The 14395-nt window shown below is 50.8% G+C and overlaps 1 protein-coding gene across 11 annotated transcripts in view; it reads left to right on the top strand.

The window, feature by feature from the left end:
• The first annotated feature begins 3193 nt into the window (after positions 1 to 3193).
• Positions 3194 to 14395, top strand: part of MOCS1 (molybdenum cofactor synthesis 1) — a 36305-nt gene continuing 25103 nt past the window's right edge. For 4 of the 11 annotated variants that reach the window (XM_034660674.1, XM_034660672.1, XM_034660673.1 and 1 more), the window contains exons 1-3: positions 3197 to 3399; positions 10432 to 10558; positions 11970 to 12137. In XM_034660674.1, the coding sequence (XP_034516565.1) occupies positions 3277 to 3399; positions 10432 to 10558; positions 11970 to 12137 (418 nt within the window). In that variant the 5' untranslated portion in view covers positions 3197 to 3276. Of the gene's footprint in view, positions 3400 to 10431; positions 10559 to 11969; positions 12138 to 14395 lie in introns of all 11 variants that reach the window. The other 7 variants (XM_034660675.1, XM_034660671.1, XM_034660680.1 and 4 more) reach the window with 4 other exon arrangements.

The following is a 14395-nucleotide window of genomic DNA, read 5'->3' as shown; positions in this document are numbered from 1 at the left end:
CCTTTCCTGATTAAAACCCTTCAGAGTGTAGGGATAGAGGGTACATTCCTCAATCTAATAAAAACCATCTATGAAAAGCCTATAGCAAATATCATTCTCAATGGGGAAAAGCTGGAAGCCTTTCCCTTAAGATCAGGAACATGACAAGGATGCCCACTCTCGCCATTATTATTCAACATAGTATTAGAAGTCCTTGCAACAGCAATCAGACAACAAAAAGGGATCAAACGTATCCAAATGGGCAAAGAAGAAGTCAAACTGTCTGTCTTCACAGATGACATGATACTCTATACGGAAAACCCAAAAGAATCCACTCCCAAACTATTAGAAGTTATAGAGCAATTCAGTAATGTGGCGGGATGGAGAAGATTTCAACATACAAGCTAAACTGAATAAGCTGTGAGGACTTGTAATGCTGGCATTCCAAGGTTCTAATAAAAGTGACAAGGCCCAAGTGCAAGAACAGTCACCCATAATTTGGAGGAAGAGGGCAGACTCTAGAAATGTTTCATGCAACTGGTGGCATTTCAGATGGGCTCAAAGAGTAGGGATACTGGGTAAGGGCACAATATCATCTTTAGGGAATCACTTAAAAGATTTAATACCCCTCAATCTAATTACCTCTAGGGATCTGGACTCTGACCAACTGGAAGTATTTACTTCTCTCCCTATCCTACCACCCTTCTCTATCTACCTGTTTTCTGTTGCTCACCCCCTCCCCCTCCCTAAGAAGAATCCACACTGAAACACTCATCTGGATTATCCAGGTGGTTTCTACATATAATGACAAATATCCTTATAAGAAGTAGGCAGAGGGAAATTTAAGGCAGAAGAGAAATAGGCCATGGGATGGAAGCAGAGTCACAGAGAGGATGCTATGCTGCTGTTTTTGAAGATAAAGAAAGGGACCATGAGCCAAGGAATGTAGCTCTGGATGCTGGAAAAAACAAAGGAAACAGATTCTCCCTTAGAGCCTCCAGAGGGAGTGAGTCTGACATTTAGAACTATGAGAGAATAAATTTTGCTTTAAGGCACCAAGCATATGACAATTTGTTACAGCATTTATAAGAAATTAATAAAGCTGGGGACAGAGCTGATTAAGAACCAACACATATCTCATTGTGGTTTTATTTGTATTTCCCTGATGCCAAGTGATGTTGAGCATTATTTCATGGGTCTGTTGGCCATTTGCATGTCTTTAGTTGAGAAAGGTCTTTTTATGTCTTCTGCCCATTTCTTAACTGGGTTATTTGGTTTTTTGGGTGTTGAGTTTGAGAAGTTCCCTATAGATTTTGGATACTGGCCTTTTATCTGAAAAGACATTTGCAAATATCTTCTCCCATCTGTATGGCTAAAATTAACAAGTCAGGAAACAACAAATGTTGGCAAGCATGTGGAGAAAGGGGAACCCTCTTATACTGCTGGTGGGAATGCAAGCTGGTGTATCCATTCTGGAAAACAGTATGGTGATTCATCAAAAAGTTAAGAAGAGAGCTACTGATGACCCAGCAATTGCACTACCAGGTATTTACCCAAAAGATACGAACATAGAGATCCAAAGGGGCACCTGCACGCCAATGTTTATAGCAGCAATGTGCATGATAGCCAAACTGTGGAAAGAGCCCAGATGTGCATCGACAGACAAATGGACAAAGAAGATGTGGTACACACACACACACACACACACACACACGCTGGAATATTATGCAGCCACCAAAAACAATGAAATCTTACCTTTTGCAATGATGTGGATGGAATTAGAACATATGCTAATTGAAATAAGTCAATCAGAGAAAGACAATTATGTGATTTCAGTCATATGTGGAATTTAAGAAACAAAACAGAAGATCATAGGGGGAGGGAGGGAAAAATAAAATAAGATGAAATCAGAGAGGGAGACAAGCCATAATTGACTCTTAACTATAGGAAACAAACTGAGGATTGCTGGAGGGGAGGTGGGTGGGGTGAAGGGGTAATTGGGTGATGGGCATTATACCTCTGAAACTAATAATACACTATATGTTAATTAATCGAATTAAAATAAAATAAAAAAAGAACCAACACATAAACTCAGAATCTCAGCTTCCTCCAAATTCTAAAGACTTGTTCCTGGATCAAGTTCATTATGTCAGATGCCCTCTTCCCTGAGGTTGAATTTGCTCCTGGAAGCTCTTCAGGCATCATCCTCACCCCTACACCCAGTTCCCCTGACAAATCCACACATCAAATTTAGCAGTGGACAGAGCTTGAACAGTCTTCAGTGTGCCTTAGGCCCTTTGCAAGTACCCTTCTGTCAGGTCTCTTCTGCTAGTTTCAAACATACCCAGACACACCCTTAGCCCTGCAATTATTGTCTAAACTCTGAAAAATGTAAGAAACTCACCCTGAGTCTGAGGCAAGAATTATCCCAGCTTTTTTGACAGTCTCACTGCATTTATGCACATCAGTGACAGTTATGCTTTCCTCCCCATTAAACTGTCAATTCTTCCATACCAGGAGATCAAGACCTCCAGTTTCTAATATACACTTGGCCTCTAGAATGTTCCAGTCAATGTTTGATTCTATGAGCCATGGGGTTTTGGATACATCAGGTAGGCTAGTTCGAACATCATCATTCTTAGTACCATAAGTTCATTGTTGAGTGCGTTACCATCCAAAATCTTAGAGGCCTATAACTCTTTGTTTTTGAGGGGGAAAAAAAAGGGAAGCTGACCAGACTTCAACCAGGGCCTAGACTACCTCGAAGGGAGTGAGAGAAGTCATAAATGTGCAGGGCCAGAGCTTGTTTTTATATAAAATATTGATCTTTTGTTCATCATGGATTGTTTTACATTGATTCTGACTTTTAAAAATACTGCTTTAAATATTATTTATCTTGATAACCTACTTTTTTGGCACCCTTTTCAATTTTGAGCCCAAGGCAATGCTTCATTCACCCGGCCCTAGTCTTGCCCTGCCTACAGCACTTTGTGCTAGTCACACCAAGATTTAGGTCGTGGGCTAGCGCAGGCAGAGAAGCCTGTAGAAAAGACCCAGTATATTCTGCCGACTTTGAACTAGCGCTTGCCCAGCCCTAGAACGCATACTGGCCGGAAACGAGCGGAGGGAGTGGACTACAACTTCCAGAAGGCAGCGCGGCGCAGCGCCCTCGCCGGATTGGCTGCACGGGCCCCGCCCCCGCCCGCCCCTACCGCGAGGACAGAGGGCTGCGAGCCCAGGGCTGGTGCGCTTCCGAAACCGGCTACCCAGAGGAACCTCGCCCGGCCTGCAGGGTTCATGGCGGCTAGGCCGGTGTCCCGGATGCTGCAGCGGGTGCTGAGGTCCAGCGTCCGGAGCTCCAGCTCCGGGGCCCCAGTGACGCAGCACCCCCACGGGGAGCCCTCCCGGACTGCTGCGGAGGTGAGCCCGCGCACATCCCCGCCTTCCCCGGGAAGGGGCGGCCGGCCAGCTGTCCCTCACGCCGGGAAGCACCCAGGCCGAGCTGCGACGGCCGCTTCTGGAAGGGACCTCTCAGCGCTTCGTTGGGGGTGGGGAGAGGAGTGGAGGGATGCTCTCTAAGCTGCCCAGTCTCACCTGATACCCCGAGGAACGGGCGCTCCTTGGGGTACTGCTTCACCAACCACCTCCCTTCCCGCGCAGCCGTGCAGCCCCCTTCCAGGTCTGAGTGACGCCCAGAGATGGGAGAGCGGGCAGGTCGGACTCTGGGTCCGGTGCATTGTTAACTGTGCCCTGCTCAGCCCTGCCTCCCCCACTCTGTTTCTTGAACATTTTCCTTTCCTCCACCCCCCCACCCCCCGCCCTGTGAAGGTTGTCTGTGTGTGACCAGGTGTTCTTGGGACACCCTGCTTCATAGTGTGACACTGGTTAAAAATGTCGCCTTGGTGCCACGGATAGTCACTGGTCACGTCTGTAGTTACAGGGCTCTGTGGCTTGTCCTTCATTATGTCAGTTTCGTCTTCTTGTCCCTTCGGAGGGCTCGGCCTCATTCTCCAGCAGAAGGGAGCAGGATCCCCGCCCAGATTAGGAATTCCAGTTTTCCTTAAGGTTTGGGATAGACCCCTTCAGTCCTTAACAGCGCCCCACAGAGTGATTCATGTCATAACAAGTTTTAAGTTTGGTGTTCTTTTGCCCATGTGGTCAGGGAATAATTTTGGGAGAAGCATGTCTTTTTCATCTGGTGAAACCTCTTTTCTAAACCCACCCGGTCATTCTTTTCCCATGTCTTAGCACAGGGCTTCACACCCTGGGAATCATCAGATCATGCCCTCCCTCCCCCCCACTATTGCTCAACCAGGGGGAGGGCCTTGGCCTAACTTGCTTTCCCTGCTCTGATGCCCTCTGGATCTTCACATAATCAGGCCTCATTGCTGGAAGTTTTTCAGTTTCCTTGGACTTCGAACTTCATTGAGGGGAAAAAATAGGAACGCAAGGATTGCTGAGAGAGCTTTAAAGAATTCAGGAAAAGGGAAGTTTCTTCTTCCTCCTGCCCCTAATTTCCTTTGTGCCCTTCAGGAAGGGATCTGTGCCAAGTGGCAGACCTCTTTCTTTCTTTCTTTTAAGATTTTATTTAATTATTTGTCAGAGAGAGAGAGAGCACAAGCAGGGGGAGCGGCAGGCAGAGGGAGAAGCAGGCTCCCCGCTGAGCAAGGAGCCTGATGCGGGACTCGATCCCAGGATGCCAGGCTGATGACCTGAGCTGAAGGCAGCTGCTTAACCAACTGAGTCACCCAGGTGTCCTCATCCCTGGTCTCTCTTAGTCCTCACAATAAACCACGTGAGGTCAAGAGTTTGTATTTTCAGGTGAGGAGGCTCACTGAAGTTAACTTCCTGGAGTCACAGAGCTGAAAATAAGGGAGCAGGAGCTCCAACTCTAGCACCTGTGCTCCCACTTCCTCCTTTCAGGGAGAGTAAGATGAGAGGCTGTCCTGCCCTTTCCTTTACCATGGGGGGGGGGAGATGTGATTAGCAGGTGAGAACACAGACTCTGGAGCAGAATGCAGGCATGGGAAGCCCCGCCCTGCTACTGAGTAGGTATGTTAACCCTTAGCAAGTCCCTTCGCCTCCCAGGGGCTAAGTCTTCTCCTCTGTTAAATAACTGTCTACTTCATAGGGTGGTTCTAGAGATTAAGCGAGTTAGTATATGTTGATATATGTACTTAGAACAAAACTTGACACACGTAGGTGCTGTCATATTTGTTATTGTCAGCCTTGCCACCATTGACACCTGCTATGTCCCATGAGTCCCCTCCCACTGGACACTCAGGATAGCCACTCTGTCAACTCTTTGGTCCTAGACCTCCTATGCTGGGCATTCTCTGCTAGGGTAGCTCCTAGTAGGCAGGTTGCTTCTCGAGTGTAGGGTGCCCCCCACCTTTCTAGGTATTTCTACGTGGTGCTGAACATGGTGCTCTGCAGGCAGTGGAGTGAGCAGATATTTTTGGCTGTTTGAAACTCAACTAGTGAGAGCACATGTGGAATGGTAGAGCACTGGAGAGGGAGCCCCAGGTTTTCACCTTTACTCTGTCTCCCATTTCACTTGGCTCCCGGGGCTGTCACCTCCCCTCCCTCCAAACGCAGGGTTGGACCACTTTATGCCATGGGGGAGGACACAATGTCTTTTACGAAAATCTCCGAGGTGAGGCAAGTCTGGATCTGGATCTCCACGGTCAGCCTATTCACAGAACTTGCCAGTTGGCAAGAGCAGGTGTGGGGCATTGGGAATCCTTGTCCCCACCTCCCTGCCTGCAGGGCACCTTTCCGTCCATCCTGGGAGCAGCTTGGAGAGACAGAGGGAAAAGCCACTGAGTGTTATCTGTTCCTGTGTCAGGGTGTGGGTGTGAGGGAGATGTGAGGTGTGGAATGGGAGCTGGCTGTGAGGACAGTGCAAAGTGGGCTTCGGGCTTGCTCCGAGGACAGGTTGAGCAGCTCCCACAGGTGGAAAGGGGAGGTGGTGGAGCATGGGTTAAGTGGGGAGGTCGGGAGGGGAGACACAGCTACCTGCTGTCCTGACTGGGGAGGCCCACATAACCTCTGCAGGGCTTACCCCAGTGCAGGAGCATGACACCCCTCTTCTTCCCAGCCTCCATGCAGGCTTTGCTGGGACCATATGCAGAGCAGAGGCACCCAGTATTCAGAGGGTCACAATGAACAGATGTTGGAGAGAGGGTGTTATGCAGGAAGGAAGTGGGTGTGGGAGAATGGAAGAGGGCCCAGTAGGCCCTGGCCTGGGACAGTGACACATGAAGGGAAAAACAACTTTCAGGGGGTTATCTTGAATTCCAATCTTTCCTTCAGAATCTTTGCTTCAGTGAAGTGCGACTGTCTGTGCCAGGATCCATAGGTATAAAGACCCCACACTTAGGGAGGGATGGAGGGAGAGGGAGGATTCAGACCTGGGGCTAGGCACCTTGCTGGTCTTCTTGTTTAATAGACATTAATTTTGAGGCCCCCCTGGTATATGTCCTCCCAAATGGCCAGGATCCCAAATCAGAGCCACTGATCTCTGGGTTTGGAATGTGTTCTTTTTCTCCGGAATAACCCTCCTTATTATATTCTAGAGCTATTTGGGCCTGGCCTTTGTCATTCAAACCAAATGCCCTGTTAGTGACTACTTGGAGGCAGCATCCCTTCCTTAACTAACTCCTTTGCACCACCCTTCCCCACCCACACCCCACAGCCCGTGCCCCAGTCTGCACCGGGCAGATAGACAAGGCACAACCAGTAGCAGATGGTAGGCTGCCTCATGCCTGGTCATCCATGGTCCTGAGGAGCTTAGGCTCTTCTTGCCCTGCTTGGGGGGTGTGACAGCAGGTCTGAAACCCCAGCCTTGGCCCATCTGCCATTACGTAGGGTTGGGCCTTGTGGGACTGACTGGGGGAGCTGGCAAGAGCGGGAAAACTAGTCACAGCACACACAGCTGGTGCTCCCCCATGAATATATGGAAATAGGAATGCTATTAAGAAAAGGGCAGAGATCACTTATTGAGTACCTGCTGTGTGCCAGGAATTCCTCCAACTGGGTCAGGGAGAATTATTTTCCACCCTTTAGGGATGAGGAAACTAAGGCTTAAAGATTTTGGGTGATTTGCTCTCTAGCTAGTTAGTAATAAAGCCGGGCTTGTAATTCAGGTTTACCCACTGCCAGAGCCTGTGCTCTGTACCACAGCTACCCCTGGATTCAAATAGCTCCTGATCCTGGTTTCGCCGGGCCAGTGGTTTTCAGCCAAGCTGCAGAGTGAAGAGTTGAAACATAATAAAAAAAAAAATTAAAAAAAAAAAAAAAAAGGCCAGGGCCCCATCATAGAGCAATGGAGTCAGAATCTTTGGAGTGGGACTCGGGCCCCAGCACTTCTTAGAAGCACTGCTGGCAGTTTTGATGTGCAAACCCTTGAAAGCCACTGTCCTAGGTGAAACTGTTTTGACAGTAGAGACCAGCCAGGAAATGAATGATGACCCCAGTGTGACTGGTTTGGCACATACCACCTTTCTCTTCCGATTAAGGACCAGTCTATGTAGTTTGACACAGTCAGTGACATACCGTGTAGATGCTGGGATTCTTTTTTTTTTTTTTGAAATCCAAGAATCTTTATTTTATTTTTATAATAATATTTTTTTATTATATTATGTTAGTCACCATACAGTACAGATGCTGAATCAGGCAGGAGGGATTCCCACATGGGGGGTGTTAGGCAACAGCCTGGTCCAGGCCAGGCTCTGAGACTATGAGCAGCTTCTGAGATGTCCCAGCCCTTCTTGAGTGAGAGGCGTCGCTGTCCACCCTGCCCAGTTGATCATGCCCTCTGGGTCCAGGGCTCCTCTGACTGATGCTGGTATTTTTTCCTCCAGGGGGTTTAAAGGAAAGGGAGCGATGGAAGAATGAAAGTAGGACATGCAGTGTTGGAGGAGGGAAGAAGCAGGGATGAAGCTTGTTAACCTCCCAGTGATGAGTCTGCAAGGCTGGCGGGGTATGAGACTGTGTGTGCGTGTGTGTGGGTCTGCCAGTACAGAGTCTGGATGAATCTAGATAAAGCCACTCCAGGTCTCAGTGCTGAAATCCAGCCTGCCGCACCCCCCCAGCATCTGATCCGGTTAGGCCTCTTGCTCCCTGGTTTCTGCTGAGTCATGCTCCTTAGTCCTCTCGCTTGTTCCCAGTTGGTGCAATTCGACTCCTCCTTCACCCAGCCAACAAACCCCAATATGTTGAGATTAGGGTGAGGGTGACTCCTGAGGGGCTGGTGTCTGGGGTGCCTACCAGATTTCTAAGTTGCAAAGAGCTGTTGATGAAGGATTGGGTGCAACTCTGCTGGAAGTTCAGACTTCCAGGTGTCTGACCTCTTGGACTGTGGTCACCAGGGGGGCTCTTGACTGTTGTGTCCCCTGCCCCACCCCCAAGGCTATAGGTAGGAAGGCAGTGGGGTGAGTAGGGAGGTAGGGAACACTGTTAGGATTGTAGCAGGCAGCAGTTCATAGAAATGACCGCTGCTTGCTTGTCATGGGACTGCAGGCAGGGTTTTTTGGAGGATGAGGGGACACTGGTCTTTGGGTGAGCAGAGTGAGGTCACTTTTATGCACCCAGGAAAATCCTGGAAGCACCCCCCACATACTTTCACTCCTGCCCCTTCTATCTCCTGAGTCAATGGCCCTTGACCTTGGCTATATTTTAGAATCACCTAGACAAACTAAAAACGTGAGTGCTCAGAGATCCAAACTGAGTTGCTCTCCAGTGGAAGTTTTTTCTTAAGCTGCCGGATGGTTCTGACATGTAGCCAGGCAGAGGAAGTCATTAAAGGAAATGTTCCTGCTGAGTGCAGCCAAACAGTTACCCTGGGCCTCAGGGGCCCTGAGGCCTTCTGCTCTCTTAGGTTACAAGATCTTGATAATCCTAGGTGTTTTCTTGCCAGCTTCCTGGCCCCTTCCCTTGACTTACCTGAGCCCAAGGCTGTGTTCTTATTTTACGATGGGGAAAACAGGCCTGGAGAAGTTGGGAGCTTTCTCAGGATGTTCGGTCACACCTGGACCGGAAACCAGTCCAGAGCCCTGTCCGGAGACCTCATGAACAACCTCATGACCAGCCTCTTGCCTTCTTGGTTAAAAAGATTCTAAAGAAAGGACTTCTCCCCCACCCCGTGCATCATCCCGTGTACCTTCTTGGATTCACTCTTTGCAATTAGAGGGAAGAATTCAGACCTTGGACTCGGAAGACCTAGATTTTAAATACTGGTTCTGCCAGTGGTATTCTTGAACCCATCCAAACTTCGGTTACAGTAATCCCTTATGGGGTAGGTGTGGGAATTGAACAGAGAACATTCTTTGGAAACTTGAAGATGTTTTATAAATGTTGCTTCTATGGAGCCATTATCACATTAGCCTCTATTATGATTGAGGGTTGTGCGCTCAAGGCAGGAGATCAGACTAGATCAGACTTGGAGAAAACGCTGAGGTTGGCCGCCTCCTTCCTCTCCCCAGGAGGAGTTTGGGTGGGCCTTGCAGGGAGGCTCCAGCAATCTCCTTGCTCTGAGGCCCCGGACAGTGGGTGCTTAATCCTTCCTTCCAGCAATGGATGGGGTGAAGGAGGAAGACTAGAGTCATCTGCAGGGGGTTATGGGTGATCATCCTGGCCCTCCCTTCTGCCTTCCTAGAGGCTGGTGGCCTCCTTCCTTCTGCAGGCCTCCCTGGTTGTGCTGTCCTTGCCCCAAAAGCCTTCCGCATGAGGGGAGCCCTCCCCATGAGTGTACCCTCCCCTCCCCAGCTGGGCGTAGCCTTCAGCTGCCCCCGATGACTTGTCGGGTTGTCCTGGGCAGTGCTGATGCCCCAGGGAGCCCAGCTGACAGGGGAATAGCTGTGGAGAGGCAACTTGTGTGATCCTCACGCCCCAGAGTTAGTGAGTTCACTTTGAGCTCCTTCTGTCTCCCATCGTAAAGGGAGGGAATAGGAGGTCTGAGTTGGGGAAGTGGTTCACTGTGTCCCAGGCAGCCACCATCCCACTTAGTTACCCACTTCCTTTCTCCTCCGTTCTGTACATGCTTGCCAGTTGGCATAGTTTCCAGGTGCTGAGTGTGGCATGTTCTCTCCCACTGACCCATCCAAGAAATACTGGAGATGTTTGTTCCTGGACGGGCTTCCTTTGGGGGGGCGGTAGGATGGTGATATGGGGAGAAAGGGGGCTGGGGGGGGCAGCTGTGTCCCTATAGAGGTCCTGCTCCCTGGGGCTGAGTTGGGGCCCTGGGGACAGGTCCTACCCTGCAGGCCTGTTTCACAGTCTGTAAATGATAGGGAGAATCCCAGCTCCCCCAGGACTGCAGAGATGAGGCGGGGAGAGGGGATGCCTGATGGGAGGGGGCTTATGTCCCAGAGGTGGGCTCTCCATGCCCCCCCTCCCCCAGCCAGGAGGGCCTCTGGGGGAGGCCCACATTTCCTCTGCCCGGCATTGCAGGGGCTGTCCAGGAGGAGACAGTTCCTGCGGGAGCACGGGGCCCCCTTCTCTGCCTTCCTCACCGACAGCTTCGGCCGGCAGCACAGTTACCTGAGGATCTCCCTCACCGAGAAGTGCAACCTCAGATGTGAGTCCCCCTCCTGTCCTCCTGCCCCTCCCCCCCCCCCCCNNCCCCCCCCCACCCGCCTGCTGAGGCAGCTTCAGAAATCTCCCCACGCCCAGGAAGCCTCCTCAACCTTCCCCCTTCTTCTTCCCAGTGTCTCCTCCCACCCTTCTTCCCTGCTCGCCAGCTGGGGTCGTGGGGCAAAATAAGGGTCAGGGTTGAGTTTTAGGATCCTGGGAGCTGGGCTCTACTTGGAACTAGATTTGAGAACAGAATTGCAATGGAGATTGGACCTACATCTCAGGCTTCAGGGCTCTTCCTCCCTCCCGTTTCCTATGGTTCCCAGCCTTCAGAATGTGGCCAGGGGCAGGTGTCGGGGTGCTGGACGCTGCAAACATGTGAGGTACACAGCAGTGCCTGAGACACCCCAGATCTGTGACAGAAGTTGCCTGGGGCCAGGCTGATATGTAGTGTATTCATTTCATTATCATTCACGGAGTGCTGCAGGGGTGTGGCGGCTGCTGGAAGGACTTCCAAAGTTTGCCTCTCTCCCTCTCTCCTGCTTTCCATGGTTGCTCCCAATAAGAAATGTATTTACTTCATGACCCAATAAATACATGTACGTATGTAGTAAATGTTTAACCAAACAGCACTCGCTGCATGCGCTTCTGATGTTCTTTACCTATTCTGTTGTATCTTAAAAGACCAATTCTGGACCCTTCGCTAATTTGACTAAATGACCCTATGCTAGATCTTGACCCAGTCCTTGATAAAACTCCCACAGGGGCTGATGGGAGGGGATGCTGCTCTTACCCTCCCTCCAGGGCTCCCTGCATTTTTTGCCCCATTCTGCTACCTCCCCCCTGAACAAGTAGTACCTCAGTTTTCCAACCTGTGAAATGGGACTGATGACCTTGAAATAGGCTGGACATGAGAGCACTTGTCACTACAGAGGAGGGTGACTTTTCCCAGGTCAGAAAGTATCTCCCGGCTTCAGGACCCAAACACACAGGGGTCACTCTTTGCCACACTGGATAGAATGAAAGAGGGTGACCAGTGCCAGAAGGAATGGGCCCGGGGCCTGGGCCTGCCAGCACACCCTGCTTAGTGGCCCCACACGCTGAGAGAATCGACACCTTGGCATCCCCCCACATCAGGCCGCATTCTGCTCTCCCCCCAACTCATCCTCTCTAACCAGTTCCCTCAGCCTCCCCTCTGAGTGGAGGGGTGGTGTTAACATGTCATGGATGAGAATGGCAAGGCCCGGAGAGCGTCTGTAGCCTTTGTACCAGCTCAGATTTGGTGAGGTCATTTCTCACCGTCCAGATGGGGTTCAGGAGAGACTTCTGGCCTGGTGGGGGAGTGGGGGTCTGGCAGTACCGTGGGCCCCAGTGCTGTGGTCACGGCCTACCTCCGTGTCCCCTCCCTTCTTCAGGTCAGTACTGCATGCCCGAGGAGGGTGTCCCACTGACCCCCAAGGCCGACCTGCTGACCACAGAGGAGATTCTGACTCTTGCACGGCTCTTTGTGAAGGAAGGCGTAGACAAGATCCGGCTTACGGGGGGAGAGCCGCTCATCCGGCCGGACGTGGTGGACATTGTGGGTAAGTTTGACAAAAGCCATGGCCACTTCTCCCAAGTCCTTCTGCATCCAGCTGGACTTTGGTGTTCATATGGGCAGCTGACACCCGTTCAGAACATACTGCTCACTTGTCCCTGCCACCCTCTGAGACGGCTACTGTTATTATTCTCATCTTGTTAGGAAATGAGGCACGGAAGTTCAGTAACTTGCTCAAGGTCGCAAAGCTGGTAAGTGCCAGAGCCCAGTGGCTTGCCATCACATTTAGACTCAAGTCTTCACCGGGGCCTTGAGGCCCACGTGGTCTGGCTCTTGCTGACCTCTGAGACCTTTTGCCTTTCCCTCTGCCTCTGTCCTGCCCCTCAATGCACACCACCACGCCTTTGGACTTGCTCTTCTCCTAGCCAGGAGCACAAGGCACGCTGCCTGCCTCATTCAGGTCTCTGCACACATGTCCTCTTCCTGGGGAGGCCTCCTTGACCGCTCTTTCCAAAGTATATCCCCACATACACAGCCCAGCCACTCTCTGTCCCGGAAGTTGGCAAGCTAGAGCCCACAGGCTTAATCTGGGCCTCCACCTGTTTTTGTATGGCCTGCAGGCTAAAAATGGTTTTTATATTGTTAAATGGTTAAAAAAAATTGTAAGAAAATAACATTTTGTGATGCATGAAAATTATATGAAATCAGAAATTCACTGTTAATAAAGTTTTATTGGAACATAGCTGCACCCACTCATGTACATATTTCCCAGGGCTGCCTTTGCAGAGTTGAAGACTTGCCACAAAGACCATGTGGTTGGCAAAGCCAAAGTAGTTACTCTCTGGCCTTTTGCAGAAAAAGTGTGGCGAGCCCTACTCTGTCCCCTTGTTCTATCTTATTTTTTCTTCATAGCATTTGTCTCTTCCGAGGTTACATTACTTGGTTGTATGTTTCTGTTTCCTTTATACTGTCTCTTCCTCCCACTAACTGGCATGAAAGCTCTCGGAGCTGAGGCAGCTTTGGTTCCCAGCCGTGTTCCCAGCATGTGAGTACATGCCTGACACGTAGCCGGCGTTTGCTGACACTTGTTGAAGTGCGATCTCTGAAGTAGGACGTTCCTGCATGTGAATGTTGGCTGTGCCTCTTACTAGCAGCATACCTTTGGGCAACTTTTTTTTTAAGATTTCTATTTATTTATTTACTTATTTATTTGAGAGAGAGCGAGGAAGAGAAAGCGTGGGCAGGAGTGGCAAGGGAGAGGGAGAAGCAGATTCCCTCCTGAGCAGGGAACCTACAGGGGCCTTGATCCCAGCACCCTCAGATCAGGACCTAAGCTGAAGGCAGACGCTTAACTGACAGCCACCCAGGGGCCCTACTGTGCAACTTCTAAAATCCATTCGAAGTCTCCAGCCAGAGATAAAGTTGACCTGGGTAGGAAATGAGCAGGAAACACCCAGCACATGGCAAAGGACTCTGGTGGACCTCTTGCCATGGCTTGCTTCTAAGAGAGAGACCTTAGCTTCTATAGTTACAGATGATGAAATCAGAGGAAAATAAGGCTCTGTGTTCTTGGCTCTGAGCCCCCACCCCTGCTGCTTTGGGCGGGATCTCCCAGGCCTCCATTCTCTGCCTCATTCGCTGGATCAGTGACTGTTCTCTGGAGGCTTCTTACATGCCCGGTACTGTGCTGGGGGCACAAAGGTGAATGAGCTCCAGACCCTGCCAGTGAGTATCCTCAGCCCCTTGCGGAGCCAGGTGTCTGGTAAGGACCGAGCAAAGGGAGCCCAGGTGCCGTGGAAGCCCAGAGGAGGTGCCCCTGACAGCCTTTTCTTCCCTCCTTCCCCGTGGCCAGCTGACTCCAGCTGCCACTGGTCCCATGACCTGGGATCCTGCCATCATTCCAGTGCTGGATGAGCTGGTCCAGGAGAGCTGACCCCGTGTTCCCGATGGCTCCCCAGAGCTGAAAGCAGCCTGGGTTCCAGGAAGGAGATGCACCTGCTGAGCCTGGCTGACTGTGAGGCCAGCCCCCTCGTTCGGGTCACACCATCTGCCTTCTGGCATGGGTTCCGTCTTAAACCCCTATGTTCCATGCCAAGGCCGATGGGAGAGCAGAGGGGGTGAGGATCACTGCTGGTCAGAGGGATGACTGAGTACAGACACAAGGACACACAGAGCTTTCTACAGAAGCCGCTGAACTGCATAGTGGCAGGAACAGAAGGCAGGGAAGTTGGCAGCCCTGTTCCCGCTCTGCCGCTGCCCGGCTGTGGGGACTTATGCAGATCCCTTCCCCACCCTGAGCCTCAG

The sequence above is a fragment of the Ailuropoda melanoleuca genome, chromosome 5, assembly GCF_002007445.2.
Source record: "Ailuropoda melanoleuca isolate Jingjing chromosome 5, ASM200744v2, whole genome shotgun sequence".
Lineage (NCBI taxonomy): Eukaryota > Metazoa > Chordata > Mammalia > Carnivora > Ursidae > Ailuropoda > Ailuropoda melanoleuca.
The sequence above is the reverse complement of the archived record's forward strand: the minus strand, read 5'-3'. Positions and strand labels throughout refer to the sequence as shown.